The sequence below is a fragment of the Salvelinus sp. IW2-2015 genome, linkage group LG32 (assembly GCF_002910315.2).
Source record: "Salvelinus sp. IW2-2015 linkage group LG32, ASM291031v2, whole genome shotgun sequence".
In the NCBI taxonomy this organism is placed as follows: Eukaryota; Metazoa; Chordata; class Actinopteri; order Salmoniformes; family Salmonidae; genus Salvelinus; species Salvelinus sp. IW2-2015.
The window spans coordinates 37,041,612-37,059,410 of record NC_036871.1 but is presented as its reverse complement, the minus strand read 5'-3'; the positions used below and the strand labels follow the sequence as shown (position 1 = coordinate 37,059,410).

Here is a 17,799-nt window from a genome sequence, read left to right as displayed (position 1 = left end):
ATGGACTGTTGTTTCTCTTATTTGAGCTGTTCTTGCCATAATATGGACTTGGTCTTTTACCAAATAGGGCTATCTTCTGTATACCACCCCTACCATGTCACAACACAACTGATTGGCTCAAACGCATTAAGGAAAGAAATTCCACAAATTAACTTTAAGYKGGCACACCGGTTAATTGAAATGTATTCCAGGTGACTACCTCATGAAGCTGGTTGAGAGAATGCCGAGTGTGCAAAGCTGTCATCAAGGCAAAGGGTGGCTACTTTGAAGAATCTCAAACATTAAATATATTTGGATTTGTTTAACACTTTTTTGGTTACTACATGATTCCATGTGTGTTTTTTCATAGTTGTGATGTCTTCATTACTGTTATAAAAGGTAGAAAATAGTAATAAAATAAAATAAAAACCTGGAATGAGTACAGTAGGCATCCAAACGTTTGACTAGTACTGTATATATATATATTCCAAATTGGGTTATCATCACAAATTCCATGTAATCAGATAATTTATACAGTCACTCCTTACAGCAGCAATGATTCATATTAACCAATGAAGGCACAAAGCAAGCAATATTAGTAAGAAAATAAACATCCATCTCTGTACATATGCACACTGAAGAGGAAACTGCATTCCCCAGTGTCTATAAACACGCATTTACTATTCCAAACAAAACTCTACAGAACAGCTGTTAGCTTCAGAAATACATACTGTATATATTTCACAAACCTCAGATTCTAATTTTGTACATACCATCAGCTACAGATAGGCTCTGTTTAAAAAGAATGCCAAGAACCCTTTTAGTCCAGGATAATAAATACAGTTTGTCTGGTAGGTCAAGGGTTGGTCTCTCTCTCTCTGACAGACTCAATAGAGCTGATTTTGCAGTGTCCTTTGTGAGGGTTTATGGGACTAGATGTTATTGTTGTGTGTGTCCTGCTCTGTCTAGCTAGCTGAGGGTGTGTTAGGGTCTAACTAGTCAGGGTGTGTTAGGGTCCCTACTAGTCAGGGTGTGTTAGGGTCTAACTAGTCAGGGTGTGTTAGGGTCTAGCTAGTTAGGGTGTGTTAGGTCCAACTAGTCAGGGGTGTGTAGGGTCAACTAGTCAGGGTGTTAGGGTCTAACTAGTCAGGGTGTGTTAGGGTCTAACTAGTCAGGGTGTGTTAGGGTCTAACTAGTCAGGGTGTGTTAAGGTCTAGCTAGTCAGGGGGTGGTTAGGTCTAGCTAGTCAGGGTGTGTTAGGTCTAGCTAGTCAGGGTGTGTTTAGGGTCACTAGTCAGGGTGTGTTAGGGTCTAACTAGTCAGGGTGTGTTAGGGTCTAACTAGTCAGGGTGTGTTAGGGTCTAACTAGTCAGGGTGTGTTAGGGTCTAACTAGTCAGGGTGTGTTAGGGTCTACTAGTCAGGGTGTGTTAGGGTCTACTAGTCAGGGGTGTTAGGTCTAGCTATCAGGGTGTGTTAGGGTCTAGCTAGTCAGGGTGTGTTAGTGTCTAGCTAGTCAGGGTGTGTTTAGGTCTAGCTAGTCAGGGTGTGTTAGGTCTAACTAGTTAGGGTGTGTTAGGCGTCCCACTAGTCAGGGTGTGTTAGGGTCCCACTAGTCAGGGTGTGTTAGGGTCCAACTAGTCAGGGTGTGTTGGGGTCCCACTAGTCAGGGACTGTTAGGGTTCCACTAGTCAGGGAGTGTTAGGGCCCACTAGTCAGGGTGTGTTGGGGTCCCACAGTCAGGGTGTGTTAGGGTCCCACTAGTCAGGGTGTGTTAGGGTCCAACTCGTCAGGGTGTGTTAGGGTCTAACTCGTCGGGTGTGTTAGGGTCAACTAGTCAGGGTTGTGTAGGGTCCACTAGTCAGGGTTGTTTAGGGTCCCACTAGTCAGGGTGTGTTAGGGTCTAACTAGTCAGGGTGTGTTAGGGTCAACTAATCAGGGTGTGTTAGTGTCAGGCTAGTCAGGGTGTGTTAGGGTCCAACTCGTCAGGGTGTGTTAGGGTCCAACTCGTCAGGGTGTGTTAGGGTCTAACTCGTCGGGTGTGTTAGGCCTCTCCTCAGCTCTCCAGAGGTATATTTTTAGGGTGCCCATTGTGTTGACATCACAGCACAGTTATCCTTCCATCGCTCTTTCCCTCCACCTCTCTGTAGAGACAAATCTTCATTAGGGCTTAGTTACAGCCAATCTCCATTCTATCACCAGATAACAACACCCCCCAACTATACCATCCATCGGACACAATGTCTGTTCTGATGACCAACGTTTCGGCATCACTGTGCCTTCTTCCTGAAGAAGTGATGCCGAAACATTGGTGATTTACCCAATAAATGACTGGGAGTTTATATATGGAGGGTGCGACTCTATTTTTATAGTTATTCGCCGTTAGTCAGCACCTCCCACAACAACAAAAAATCTGGGTGTGCGCCAGCTTCCATCTCAAGGCCATCAGACTGTTAAATAGCCATCACTAGGCGACTTCCACCCGGTTACATAACCCTGCACCTTAGAGGCTGCTGCCCCATATACATAGAATTGAAATCACTGGCCACTTTAATAATAGAACACTAGTCACTTTAATAATGTTACATATTTTTGCTTTACTCATCTCATATGTACAATTGAAGTCGGAAGCTTAAAGTCATTAAAAACTTGTTTTTCAACCACTCCACAAATTTCTTGTTAACAAACTATAGTTTTGGCAAGTCGGTTAGGACATCTACTTTGTGCATGACAAGTATTTTTCCAACAATTGTTTAAAGACAGATTATTTCACTTATAATTCACTTGATCACAATTCCAGTGGGTCAGAAGTTACATACACTAAGTTGACTGTGCCTTTAAACAGCTTGGAAAATTCCCGAAAATGATGTCATGGCTTTAAAAGCATCTGATAGGCTAATTGACATAATTTGAGTCAATTGGAGGTGTACCTGTGGATGCATTTCAAGGCCTACCTTCAAACTCAGTGCCTCTTTGCTTGACATCATGGGAAAATCTAAAGAAATCAGACAAAGCCTCAGAAAACAAATTGTAGACATCCACAAGTCTGGTTCATCCTTGGGAGCAATTTCCAAACGCCTGAAGGTACCACGTTCATCTGTACAAACAATAGTATGCAAGTATAAACACCATGGGACCACGTAGCCATCATACCGCTCAGGAAGGAGATGTGTTCTGTCTCCTAGAGATGAACGTACTTTGGTGTGAAGAGTGCAAATCAACCCCAGAACAACAGCAAAGGACCTTGTGAAGATGTTGGAGGAAACAGTACAAAAGTATCTATATCCACAGTAAAATGAGTCCTATATTGAATAACGTGAAAGGCTGCTCAGCAAGCCAATGCTCCAAAACCGCCCAAAAAAAGCCAGACTACGGTTTGCAACTGCACATGGGGACAAAGATTGTACTTTTTTGAGAAATGTCCTCTGGTCTGAGGAAAACAAAAATAGAACTGTTTGGCCATAATGACCATCGTTATGTTTGGAGGAAAAAGGGGGAGCATTGCAAGCCGAAGAACACCATCCCAACCGTGAAGCATGGGGGTGGCAGCATCATGTTGTGGGGGTGCTTTGCTGCAGGAGGGACAGGTGCACTTCACAAAATAGATGGCTTCATGACGAAGGAAAACTTTGTGGATATATTGAAGCAACATCTCAAGACATCAGTCAGGAAGTTAAAGATTGGTCACAAATGGGTTTTCCAAATGGACAATGACCCCAAGCATTCTTCCGAAGTTGTGGTAAAATGGCTTAAGGACAACAAAGTCAAGGTATTGGAATGGCCATCGCAAAYCCCTGACCTCAATCCCTTAGAAAATTTGTGGGTAGAACTGAAAAAGCGTGTGCAAGCAAGGAGGCCTACAAACCTGACTCAGTTACACCAGCTCTGTCAGGAGGAATGGGCCAAAATTCACCCAACTTATTGTGGGAAGCTTGTGAAAGGCTACCTGAAACGTTTGACCCAAGTTATACAATTTAAAGGCAATGCTACCAAATACTAATTGAGTGTATATAAACTTCTGACCCACTGGGAATGTGATTAAAGAAATAAAAGGCTGAAATAAATAATTCTTCACATTCTTAAAATAAAGTGGTGATCCTAACTGACCTAAAACAGGGAATTTTTACTAGGATTAAATGTCAGGAATTGTGAAAAACTGAGTTTAAATGTATTTGGCTAAGGTGTATGTAAACTTCCGACTTCAACTGTATTCTATTCTACTGTATTTAGTCTATGCAACTCCGACGTTGCTCATCCTAATATTTATATATTCCTTAAATCCATTCTTTACTTTTAGATGTGTGTGTATTGTTGTGAATTGTTAGATATTACTGCACTGTTGGAGCTACGAACACAAGCATTTCGCTACACCCGCAATAACATCTGCTAAACATGTGTTTGAGACAAATAAAATGTGATTTTGATTTGTTCTCCCTGGCTGGGCTTCATGCCTGGTAGAGGGGCACCACCCTGTTGATGGCCTGCCGGCATATGGGGCAGATGGGCTGAGGCAGGGCCTGGTAGCAGCTGTAGCAGCAGCACACGTGCCCACAGTCCAGTAGCACACAGCTACGGAGCTGGGTCAGGCAGATCACACAGTCATTCTCCAGGGGCGTCTCCTGCTCCCTAGACCCCTGTTGTGTAGCCCCAGACCCCAGTCTCTCAAACTCCCTCTTCAGACGTTCCTGTTCCCAGCAGACCATCAGGCTGCGGTAGTAGCGGCAGCCCACCCAGAGGAGGACGGCGGCCCCGGCCAGGGCGAACACAGAGGCCAGGACCCGCCAGACCACCGCCTGGTCTTCCTGCTCCAGCCGCAGGGTCTCAAAGTCTGCTGTGCTTAGGAAGTACTCCGAGCCGTCGGTGGGCGGGCGGAGCTTCAYCACCCGGTCCGTGTCCAGGATGAGCTCGCCTACACCTGTCAGAGTAGCGCCAACCTGGAAATACAGACAGACACAAACTAGTCAGGATTATTCATGCTTTTTGGAGCACTATTCAGGGGCAATAGTGGTGACCTCATCCTAAACACAATGGAACGTTGTGGGGATGTTATTGTGGAATTTTAGGATTGAAGATGTAAGAGGTAATTTATCAGTGGTAAAATGATCAAACCAAACTATATCTCACCTTGAGCATTTCCTCAGTCTCCAGCTGGCCTTTGGGCTTCTCTCCACTGAGGTACTGTCCGACGATGTCGGTGAAACCGTAGGTGGCCTGGTGAAACTTCTCATGGATGATCTCCATCTCCAGCCCCGAGGCCTCCAGGGGACACAGCACCCTCACGTTGGCCTGGTCCGACCCCACCAGGCTGAAGGGCACAGTATTCACCCTCTGGTGCAGCACACGCTCACTGTCCATCCTACACAGGAAAGGGGGGGGGGGGCACAGTGACTAAGGTGTTTTGTGTGGTGATATGATAGGTTATAATTAGTGATGTATATCTGCTGAGACTAAATGTCAGACGCTCCTAGTCATATTACAGTTGATAACAAAATGATGATACAGATTAAACTAGTCTTTCACATGATATTTGGAGTGTCAGTCAAGAGTGTTTCTACCAGGTGTGGGCCAGGCTGTTCCACACCAGCTTGTGTTCCCTCAGCATGAGTTTCTGCACTACCCCTACGCTGCCTTCCTGGTACTGACTCCTTAGAGGCTCCCCCACAGGCTGCACTGCCCCTACACACACACACACACACACACACACACACACACACACACACACAAAATGGATAGAGCCATTAATTACACTAACTAAGTAGGTGAGAGAGAGATTAGGGTTCACTCAATATCATAATAGTATGATCATAGTGATACATTCAGAAATGTTACCCATTCACACAAATAACTTTACCTTCGATGACAACATACTGCAGACACTTTCCCGGTGTCACATTCAAAAGGTCTGCCAGTTTCCCATCCAAATTAATGTGGGGTGCCTCCTGAAACAACAAGCAAAAAGAAAAGCCTGTCATTCCTATGAAAATTCTCATGTCTCCTAAAAAAAGAATGGTTTTGCACTCTGTWTACAATGTTATTCAATCCGGATTGTGGAAGATCCTTGTTATAGCGCAATTGAAATTTAAAAGGTAATTTCCTTTTGAGCCGACATATGCAGCGTGTAGGCTACTGTGAATGCAGTCTCTGCGAACGCTGAAACATTGCCTTTACAATTCTGATTGTACTATTGCGCGGATCTTCAACGATACGGATTGAATCTATGTCTGAAGGAATAGATACAGGACAGGGCAGGCTACTAACATTGAGCTTGTCCACCGATTTCCTCTTTTTCCTGTAGATGTAGAAGAAGAGGCCTGATATGGCCAAGCTGGTGCCTAGACACAGCCCCTCCACCGTCCTCACTGGAAACTCCTCCATCCCCCCCAACAAACTCTCCACACTGTCTCTTCTCACCTCCCTTGTAATAGGGCTACAGTACAGAAACAGACTGCCAAACATGTGATGTAATATGAAGGAGGTTCTTTAGCATGAATGCAAGATGCCCACGCATCACTCTGACAAGCTGCAATTAAATCCGCAGCTGCCGGATTCTCTTTGAGATTTTCCGTGAAATGCTTGAAAATGTCTATAATTTTATGTATGACATCAAAGTGGCACAAGGCTGGTTGCTATTTCTGTTCAGCACTTTGACAGTAAACTGAATTAMGCTACTCAGAATACAAAGAGTCACAAAATGTTGGGTTATTCACATATGATTGGGTTATATAACCTAACTTCACAGTCTAAGAAACTTGATCTCAAACAATTCCAGTATTACACTGATTCAGTCAGATAAATCATGACTATTTACATATTCACTGCCTTCACCCACAAGCATAACAAAGTTGAAAATTGTTTTATTTCATTGATGATTTACAAAATCGGTAGGTGGCATTTGATGACAGTGTTTGAGTTCAAATACCAATTGCTGACTTAGGTGATTAGCTAATACAATTATAGAGTTGAARATGTTATTTTGGGCCAAGCTAGCTAATTAGAACAACCGGTAGTTTAAATACATATGAACCAGTAAAGCCATTTCTCTGATGTAACATTAGCCGACACAGATCTACATGTAACGAAATATCTCGTTGAACATTGACATTATGGTATCTAAYATAGCTAGCTACTTATAAATAATAAAAAGACAAATTAAAGTTGATGGCTGGCTCATTGAGCCAGAAATAAACATTACACAGTTGGTTAGCAAACGTTTAGTTAGCTGGAAAACCTGCCATTGACCTTTAAAATATCTTATTTGAATAGTCATAAATGTGGTCTATGTCAGCAAAAGTCAGACCATAACATGACCATAGTATTTGTGCACTCTTCTGCAACGGTCAATAAGTAAAATTTAACTTAATCAATCAGTATTGTCATTTTTTACCTTCGAAACCGCTCAAGTTATCATCCCCGGAAGAATGGCTATTTTCGTTTTGGTCATATGACATGTTCTACTTCCTTGAAGCCACCATGCATCTTCGGGTGAAGCTTTCCTGAATCATGTGACGGGGTACTTATAAGTCCCGTCACATATTGTCAGTTATAAAAAAATAAAAAAACATATTTGGTACTGTCTTTGGTCGAGTTGTGGTGACACACGTGTTGCGGCCAAAGTTTCAGCTTCTGCAAGTAGCTAGCTGCGCCGAAATGGCAGGAGGTGTGAGGAAAAAGTCGTCCCCTGGTCCACGGTCTAGAGTGTGGGCGCCACTTCGTACACTATGGCAGGAGAAACATTTGATCGTATTCAAGGCAGAGTACACAATACTAGTCGCCTCTGTTCTGTGGTTCCTGGAGATCGGAATAAACATATGGGTCATCCAAAAAGTAGCATGTAAGTACTAGTAGRATGCTAGCAGTTTAGCCAGTTAGCTTGCCCCTGCATTGCAATGAACGTAGCTCGCTAGCTAACAGCTAGTGTTTGCCAGCTAGCCCCTGTAGTGCCACTTGTTAAAGTGAATTCACAGCCACAGCGTGATTACGTTCCCTTCCTTGTGATGATGTTGCCTAGTATGAATGAAATATGTTTTCAAAAGTTGTGACAATTTATGTTGCCAGCACAATAATGTGTAAGATGGACAACCAGGAATTTAAAAGCAACAATGGTAGTTTGTTAATCTAGTCTACTGTACTTTTGACACAGTTCCTGCAGTTTCCTCMTCTTGTTTATTATTTTTTTCTTAGCAGTAACGTTAGTTGCTGCTGATTGTTCTGTCACCTGATTCTTTAGGTACCTTCCACAACCCAGTTTGTTGAATGCATATTTCCAAGTTATTGCAAATGCCACCTGACACTCATTGGTGAATGTTTTCTCATGCAGACACAGAGATTGACTGGAAGGCGTATATGGATGAGGTAGAGGGAGTCATCAACGGCACCTACGACTACACCCAGCTCAAAGGAGGCACAGGCCCTCTKGTGTAAGTTCCACTAACCTATTTGTGCTGGCACTTTCTAAGTTAAGGATCCAGGACCAGGATTGGCCTTCATCACTGGACCCCATGACAAATCATTACAATTATGTGTGTGTTTGTGTGTACCTGCAGTGTGACATTTCTTGACGTGAACAAAATCAGTCTTGAAACTGACTTCTGAAACTACCATTCRAGATACCCAGCAGGATTTGTGTACACCTTCACAGCGCTGTATTACATCACCAACCACGGGGTGAATATTCGCCTGGCCCAGTACCTGTTTGCTGTTTTCTACCTGCTCACCCTGCTGCTCGTCTTCAGGATCTACCACCGCACCAAGAAGGTCAGCTAGGTCTAAATAGTTACCCAGAGAACAGTCTTTATCTACAATTTGCTCTCTCAATATTAGAGTATCAAGTCCCAACTTAATGATGTTACTTAAAACAGTTTGAAATGGAATATTCAGTTTCCTATGACAATCTCTGCATAAGAAAATCCTTCACTGTAAAAGGCTATTAACTTTTCTTTAGATGCCTGCCTGTCTGTTTGTCTGCACTCCTCTCCAGGATCCTCATTCACAAAACATTCTGAAGATATTTTCTTGGAAAATCATTAAATCTTAAGATATTGTTGAAAAATTGCACTTACAAACTATCTTATGAACTTTTTTTCTTAAGAAGTGTTTTGTGAATCTGGGCCCAGGTTCCTCCCTACGTATTCTTTTTTGTGTGCTGTGCCTCCTACCGGATCCACTCCATCTTCGTCCTGCGTCTTTTCAACGACCCTGTAGCCATGATGATGTTGTTCGGGGCTGTCAATCTGTTCCTGGACGGCCGCTGGACTCTGGGCTGTGGCCTCTACAGGCAAGTATGAACCCTGGTCCTGCACAACTGGAGCCTATCTCAGCTTAGTTCCACCTCGATCAGATCAGTTCAAGTTTAGCTTGGTTCAGTTCAGTGTGGGCAAATATGGCTGCGTTTTTTACAGGCAACCCAATTCTGATCTTTCTTTCACTAATTGGTCTTTTGACCAGTCAGATCAGCTCTTTTGCCAACAATAGGGCAAAAGATCAGAATTGGGCTGCCTGTGTAAATGCAGGCTATGGGACACCTTTCATGACAATAGCACTCTTATTTAGATTGGCAGAACTGAGTTGCCGAACTCAACATCTATGGCTGCGGTATCCCGTCACATGGTGAATGGCAACTTCCTCTCCCTTTGTTGTGGACAGTTTAGCAGTGTCTGTGAAGATGAACGTGCTCCTGTTTGCCCCGGGCCTCCTCTTCCTCCTGCTGTCTGAGTTTGGCCTGATGAGGGCCATACCCAAGCTCTCTCTCTGTGCTGCCATCCAGGTTAGGACCTCCTTCATCTGCTTTAACTGTTACATTTCGATTTTAGACACAGATGCTTGTCGTAGCGTTGACTATCTTTAAATGTGACGACTGTATATTATCAAATCAATTCTTTGTGTAATTATTCCGTAATTCAACGAATCACGGAATAGTAACTTACTAGGAAGTTGGGGTACCATGGGAAAATGTTGTTGATAGTGTCAATTTCCCAAATATATAACTCTTCAGATATTTTCATACCTTATTGATTAGTCACTTATTAATGTATTATTACCTCATCAGTRTCATTCCTGAATGTCGCAAACCCTTGGATATCTGCACSAACCCTAGCATAGATCATGAATCAGCAATATACAAATTGGCTTAATTATTTATTTACTAAGTAACTTACTCACAGAATTACATAAACACACACACARATAAGGTCATACATTGGTTACTGACATGATAGAAATGTCCCTAGTGGGCTAAGCTGATATGACGGCTTGGTAGTGGATAATACAGTGGATAACTACGCTCATGAAATGRTAATACTTTTAACATGAACAGCCGCTTATTCGAAAAATAAATTGCAATTGACATATTTACGAGTGTATGCCTTTGCTGTCCCTCTCTGCGATCGCCGGTCCGTCTGCTGGATAGTCGACAGAAAGCCTCTGGTTTTGTCCACCAGAGATCAAAGTCTGTTGTAGTTGTTATAATGGGTACTTCAGAGTACCATTTGGAAATGTTCGTAGATCGTATGCGTTTAGCAGACTAAAGTATGTAAACAGCTGCAGCCTGAATAATTGGTCTTTAGTTTGTAGATTTCTTCACCATTTCAACATGTAACGACAGCTCCATGTTTTCTGATCTTGTCCTCTGGTAGAGTTGTGGTTTAAATCACTTCACACACCAGTGTCACCTGGCATGTTTTGGTCTCTAGAGTGATAGCCATTCCAACGTTGGGACCTTGTCCCTGTGTTCTCTTGACTATAGTTTGTAGATTTCTTAACCATTCGAGGCTTCCGGCTTACCGTAGGTCTCTTTGGRAGAGTTGCCAACCATTTCAACATGTAGCTACCGCTTCATGTTTTCTGATCTAATGTAAATTTGGTTGGAAGTGGCTTTTATACTAGAGTAGAAAAGGGTGCGTTCCATGACGCGTGATGTAATGTCTGGGCCACGTCGTGACATGTTTCTTGTCTCCAGAGTTCCATCCCATCTCCACATTGTGTGGACAYTCAGGTTTTTCCTACTCTATTTCCATTCTGTTCATTGTCCATCTTTACTCCACCTCCCCTCACTTCTCTCCCTATTACAGATATTGTTGGGCCTACCCTTCCTGATGGAGAATCCCATTGGCTATATGACCCGGGCCTTTGACTTGGGTCGTCAYTTTATGTTCAAGTGGACAGTGAACTGGCGCTTCCTGCCTGAGTGGCTTTTCCTAAGTCGCTACTTCCATCTGGTGCTCCTGGCTGCCCACCTGCTAGCCCTGCTACTGTTTGCCCTGCGCCGCTGGAAGAGGTGAGAGATGTGGCTACTGGGGTTATCACTAGGATTAGATATTTTCAATGTCAGGATGAAATTCTTGGCCAATAGTGTAGCCTAAAATGAACCACACAGACTAACTGACAAGCACACCAATGCTTGAGTCTGGCTATCTCTGCTTTTTGTTGTTACCGGACATGCTTTCTAATTTAATTAAACCAACTCATTTCCCCCTCAGGCCTGGAGAGAGCATCATGGAACTGCTGAAGGAGCCAGGCAAGCGAGTCATCCCTGCCCAGAAACTCACCTCAGATCATATCCTTTCCTCAGTCTGTGTCTCTGGAGCCATGAGTAGAAACGCTGTACCATTGTGGTGTTTTCTATATCTCTAACTCTTATCTTATTAGGTCTCTCTATGGCCATAAAGTACCAGGGTCTAGTATATCACTAAAGAGGGTTATTAGTGGGTTAAAGTTTTCCAAAAGCCAATTATATTAGACCTTAACAGCCGATCACAGATGGTGCTGATCCTCTTCACGTCTAACTTCATCGGCATGTGCTTCAGCCGCTCGCTGCACTACCAGTTCTACGTCTGGTACTTCCACACCCTGCCTTTCCTTCTCTGGAGCGGAGAAGTCAAGAAGCTGGCTCACCTACTCAGGTAAGAGGGGACGGGACATATCTTTGGCTACAATGTTGGGAGCAGAATTAGGAACCATAAAATATGAGCCTAGATGGGTCAAAAATACCTGTTATTGTCACTCTGTGTGTTCTTCTGTTATGTCTAACGTGGTGTTTCTGTGGACAGGGTTTTGATCCTCGGCCTGGTGGAGCTGTCGTGGAACACCTACCCTTCTACTACACACAGTTCAGCAGCCCTCCATGTCTGTCATCTCATCATGCTGCTCTCCCTGTGGTTCGCCCCCGGGGTAGAGGAGAAGACCAAGAGCAAGTGAGCTTTTCCCCTAGGAGACCCTCCCGTCGTGGGGGTCTGGTCGACCATCTCCACCCTGCTCTCACCCCAGGCTGGTTATCACCCTTCACCCTGTCTTGCCCATCTCGCTGTAGCTCTGTGCTAATGTATAGCGTAACGTACAGGTGGGAGAAGGTACAGCGTGAGACTGCATGTGGAAGGCACATGCAGGTTCGTGGGGTGGGAGAAGGACCGAAAACAATTAGGATTCTCAGGTTAAAGAATTAAATCTAATTTAGGTCTAGGTCTAATCTAGTGTGGGAGTCTCGTGAGGAGAAATGCTGAATGCTTTGCTGTGTTGTCGATAAGACATCTTAAGTAAGGGTCTCTTACTTCCAGTATGTATTTTTTATGGAGAAACTGCCATTAGCCCATGATTTGTCCTGTTAAGTATTATCACTGGTCTTGGTGATAGTAGAGAATAGTCAAACTGTTAGTACAGTAGTTCCTCATCCTGGCAATCAGCTGGTCTGAACTTCTGTTACTGGACTATTTGTTGATGTAAATATTCGCTGTAGCTCAGTTGGTAGAGCATGGCGCTTGCAATGCCAGGATAGTGGGTTCGATTCCAGTGACCACCCATGTGTAATTTTTTATTTWATTTTTTWAATGTGTGCATGACTCGGTTCTTTTGGATGAAAGCATCTGATAAATGGCATATTATATTAAAGATGGTTTCCATGTTTCTTTTAAATGAGGCTTTAAATTGAACCATCCTCTGCAATAAGCTTTTGGTACCACCCATTGGGCACAATAGGAATGACGTAGCCTAGCTACCACAAGGCTTACTATAGGCTAATACATAATAAATGGCATTTCATATAACAATATGACCATGCAAAACTAAGCTGTTGACAATCAAGGGTATCTATTGATTTGTTAAAATGTTCTAATAGTTTGGTTTTCAGTGTGGTGTGCAGTAGACTAAATAGAAGGCCAGTTTCCCGCACCTAGATTACGCCTACCCCTTGTTGAAACACGCACTGAAGTTATTTTAGTCTAAGAATAGAGGTAGTTCAGCGAGCTAATGTTGATATTTTGTTGAACTGTCCCTTTTAATATGAATACCGAAKTGTACCTTTTAAGTTTGAACTCTTTTAATGTGCTGCCGTAGATTATGTTTAGCGTAGTTTAATGCTCATATTTGTTTGCTGATATACAGTTGAAGTCAGAAGTTTACATACACWTAGGTTGGAGTCATTAAAACTCGTTTTTCAACCACTCCACACATTTCTTGTTAACAAACTTGGTTAGGACATTTACTTTGTGCATAACACAAGTAATTTTTCCAACAATTGTTTACAGACCGATCTGTACAAACAATGGTACGCAAGTATAAACACCATGGGACCACACAGCCGTCATACCGCTCAGGAAGGAGACACGTTCTCTCTCCTAGAGATGAACATACTTTGGTGCGAAAAGTGCAAATCAATCCCAGAACAACAGCAAAGGCCCTTGTGAAGATTCTGGAGGAAACAGGTACAAAAGTATCTATATCCACAGTKAAACGAGTCCTATATCGACATAACCTGACAGGCCGCTCAGCAAGGAAGAAGCCACTACTCCAAAACCGCCATAAAAATGCCAGACTATGGTTTGCAACTGTACATGGGGACAAAGATCGTACTTTTGGAGAAATGTCCTCTGGTCTGATGAAACAAAAATAGAACTGTTTGGCCATAATGACCATTGTTATGTTTGGAGGAAAAAGGGGGAGGCTTGCAAGCCGAAGAACACCATCCCAACCGTGAACCACGGGGGTGGCAGTATCATGTTGTGGGGGTGCTTTGCTGCAGGAGGGACAGGTGCACTTCACAAAATAGATTGCATCGATGTGGATATATTGAAGCAACATCTCAAGACATCAGTCAGGAAGTTAAAGATTGGTTGAAAATGGGTCTTCCAAATGGACAATYACCCCAAGCATACTTCCAAAGTTGTGGCAAAATGGCTTAAGGACAACAAAGTCAAGGTYTTGGTGTGGCCATCACAAAGCTGTGTCTGGAGGAATGGACCAAAATTCACCCAACTTATTGTGGGAAGCTTGTGGAAGGCTACCCGAAACGTTTSCCCCAAGTTAAACAATTTAAAGGCAATGCTACCAAATACTAATTGAGTGTATGTAAACTTCTGACCCACTGGGAATGTGATGAAAGAAATAAAAGCTGAAATAAATKATTCTCTCTACTATTATTCTGACATTTCACATTCTTAAAATAAAGTGGTGTTCCTAACTGACCTAAGACAGGGAATTTTTACTAGGATTAAATGTCAGGAATGGTGAAGAACGGAGTTTAAATGTATTTGTCTGAGGTGTATGTAAACTTCTGACTTCAACTGTATGTATTGATTTGCATGAGTGTTTGTGTTACAGAGATTGGAGATGTATTCTGTTGATAAAGAGAAAATAAAATGTGTATCTGTGTAAAGAAATGAGAATTGAATGTAATTCAGTCGGTAATTTGATCCTACACCTTAATGCAAGTTAGACATAATACCTAGTTAATAGCTAATTCAGCTCAGATTTATTTATAGATGATTTATCTAATTCAATGGCTTTAAAAGGATCTTTTAACTGGTAAATATGGCATCAGATTCGTAGACAGGGCACAAAGGCACATCTTTCAACTGAACCTAACTAAAATTTAAGGTGGGAATCAAAGTTATGTTAGGAGAAACACTGGTGACATGTTTCTGTAAGCGTCACTACTATCACTTCACATGTGGTGAAAGTAATTCCACATCATGTGGAGGTTTTAACATGGTGACTGTATGTGGTGACATGTTGGGATTGTAGCAGAGCATGTTGAGCTGGATGTTCTCATCCCAGTGGCGGAGCAGCAGGAACAGCTGCCTGGCATGTCCCCCCACCCCTGGCCTCTGCACCTGAGAGAGAGGCATATACTCTAAGAAAAAAAGGTGCTATCTTAACCCTAAAAAAGTTATTTGGCTGTACCTGTAGGTGAACCTTTTGAAGAACCCTTTTCGGTTCCATGTAGATCCCTTTCCACAGCGGGTGCTACAAAAGGGGTCTACCTGGAACCAAAAAGGGTTGTCCTATAGGGACAGCCAAATAACCTTTTATTTTAGAAGGGTATAGATGAACAATAACATTATGAATGTGCATATGGAGTGATGGAGTGGTTGAAGGGTTCGATTTGACATTTATCCAATGTAATGGCACTTAGTGCTGTCACAAGAATTCCGGCTGCAGGGGGAGGCAGGAGTTTCCCAGACAGGGACGATAGAACAAAACAAAATGGCTATTACAAGAACTGGAGTTAATTATTGTAAGTAAARGTGTTACCTGTCAGGTATTTTAAATGTCTGTAATGTCTACTTGTTAAAAGTCTACTTAATAAATGTTTGTAATGTCTTTAAATGTACAATTTAAATGTTTAATGTCTTTCTAGTTCAGTGTCAGACKCCAGGTACACTAGCAGGATGACAAGATGGTGCCGATAGACATGYTCGTCTTGTTCATGGCTCCTAAGCAGCTTTGCAGTATATATGTGTATTTACAGTGCTGTGAAAAAGTATTTTCCCCCTTTTTGGTTTCATATTTTTTTGCACATTTGTCACACATAAATGTTTCAGATCAAACTAATTTTGAATATTACACAAAGATAACTGCATTTTGTGTTTACTTTGGTTAAGTGATGATTTTATTTATTAAGGGAAAAAAGATATCCGAACCTTCATGGCCCTATGTGAAAAAGTAATTGCCCCCTAAACCTAATAACTGGTTGTGCCACCCTCAGCAGCAACAACTGCAATCAAGTGTTTGTGATAACTGGTAATGAGTCTTTCACATCGCGGTGGAGGAATTTTGTCCCACTCTTCTTTTCAGAATTGTTTTAATTCAGCCACATTGGAAGGTTTTCGAGCATGAACTGCCTTTTTAAGGTCACGCCACAGCATCGGATTCAAGTCCGGACTTTTGACTAGGCCACTCCAAAACCTTTTTTTATTTTTTTAAGCCTTTCAGAGGTGGACTTGTTGGGTGTGTTGGATCATTGTCCTGCTGCAGAACCTAAGTGCGCTTCAGCTTGAGGTCACAAACTGATGGCCGGACATTCTCCTTCAGGATTTTTTGGTAGAGAGCAGAATTCATGGTTCCATCAATCACAGCAAGTCATCCAGGTCCTGAAGCAGCAAAGCAGCCCCAGACCATCTCACTACCACTATCACCACTACCACCATCACTACCACCACCATTACCATCACTACCACCACCATCACTACCATCATTACCACCACCATATTTAACTGTTGGTATGATGTTCTTTTTCTGAAATGCTGTGTTACTTTTACGCCAGATGTAACGGGACGCACACCTTCCAAAAAGTTCAACTTTTGTCTCGTCAGTCCACAGAATATTTTCCCAAAAGTCTTGGGGATCATCAAGATGTTTTTTTGCCAAAAGTGAGACGAGACTTTATYTTCTTTTTAGTCATCAGTGGTTTTCGGATAGCTTTTTTCCCTTAATAAATAACATTAACACATAAAACTGCATTTTGTGTTTACTTGGGTTATCTATGTGTAATATTACACATAGTTTGATCTGAAACATTTAAGTGTGACAAATGTGCAAAGAAATATGAAACCAGGAAGGGGGCAAATACTTTTCACAGCACTGTGTGTGTATATATATATATATATTTATTTCTCACCTTATTAGCTCAGAACATCCTTTGCATATATTCTGGACTCAGACATTGCTCGTCCTTTTATTTATTTTGTGTGTGTATTGTGTGTATTGTTAGATACTACTGCACTGTTGGAGCTAGGAACACCATTTCGCTACACCTGTAATTGTCACGCCCTGACCTTAGAGACCCTTTTTATGTCWCTTTTGGTTTGGTCAGGGTGTGATTTGGGTGGGCATTCTATGTTCTTTATTTCTAGGTTTTGTGTTTCTATGTTTTGMCCGGGTATGGTTCTCAATCAGGGACAGCTGTCTATCGACGAGCGTTACAGTAATAACATCTGCTAAATATGTGTATGTGACCAATAACATTGGATTTGATTTGCGTCGCGAGGATCCTAATAAAAAATGACAATTAAAATAGTTCACACGTTATACATACAATTTTTTTATGGGGGGGGGGGGGTGGAATTAGCATCTGTAGGTTTATGACTGACTGTACTTCTACTGTGTTGTAGGTTTATGACAGTCTGTAGTTCTACTGTGTTGTAGGTTGATGACAGACTATTGTTCTACTGTGTTGTAGGTTTATGACAGACTATAGTGCTACTGTGTTGTAGGTTTATGGCAGTCTATGGTTCTGTGTTGTAGTGATGACAGACTGTACTTCTACTGTGTTGTAGGCTTTGATTCTACTGTGTTGTAGGTTGATGACAGACTGTACTTCTTACTGTGTGTGTAGGTTGATAGACACGTCTGTAAGTTCTACTGTGTTGTAGGTTGATGACACGACTTTGTTCTAACTGTGTTGTAGAGTTTTATGAACAGACTATGTGCTACTGTGGTTGTAGGTTATGGCAGTCTATGGTTCTACTCTGTTGTATGGTTGATGACGATGTATTCTACTGTGTTGTAGGTCTTTGATTCTACTGTGTTGTAGGTTGATGACAGACTATTGTTCT

The 17,799-nt window shown here is 42.4% G+C and overlaps 2 protein-coding genes across 4 annotated transcripts; one reads left to right on the top strand and one right to left on the bottom strand.

The window, feature by feature from the left end:
• Positions 1-1,833: 1,833 nt before the first annotated feature.
• Positions 1,834-7,458, bottom strand: mul2 (mitochondrial E3 ubiquitin protein ligase 2). 3 transcript variants are annotated; one of them, XM_023977712.3, is made up of 6 exons: positions 7,362-7,458; positions 6,236-6,422; positions 5,829-5,916; positions 5,533-5,653; positions 5,102-5,333; positions 1,834-4,911 (listed from the first exon to the last, which is right to left on the bottom strand). In XM_023977712.3, exons 2-6 carry the CDS (start codon positions 6,350-6,352, stop codon positions 4,423-4,425), a joined length of 1,047 nt encoding a protein of 348 aa, XP_023833480.1. In that variant the 5' UTR covers positions 6,353-6,422; positions 7,362-7,458; the 3' UTR covers positions 1,834-4,422. The 3 variants fall into 3 exon arrangements, with proteins under 3 accessions (XP_023833480.1, XP_023833481.1, XP_023833479.1); XM_023977713.3 differs by having other exon boundaries at positions 6,236-6,404; positions 7,362-7,451; XM_023977711.3 differs by lacking the exon at positions 7,362-7,458 and having other exon boundaries at positions 6,236-7,345.
• A 44-nt stretch (positions 7,459-7,502) lies between these two features.
• LOC111957003 (dol-P-Man:Man(5)GlcNAc(2)-PP-Dol alpha-1,3-mannosyltransferase) lies at positions 7,503-17,263 on the top strand. The gene is made up of 9 exons (XM_070436804.1): positions 7,503-7,808; positions 8,295-8,394; positions 8,584-8,731; positions 9,091-9,251; positions 9,620-9,740; positions 11,044-11,249; positions 11,452-11,529; positions 11,731-11,874; positions 12,022-17,263. The coding sequence occupies exons 1-9, from the start codon at positions 7,625-7,627 to the stop codon at positions 12,167-12,169; spliced, it is 1,290 nt and encodes a 429-aa protein (XP_070292905.1). The 5' UTR covers positions 7,503-7,624; the 3' UTR covers positions 12,170-17,263.
• Positions 17,264-17,799: the final 536 nt, after the last annotated feature.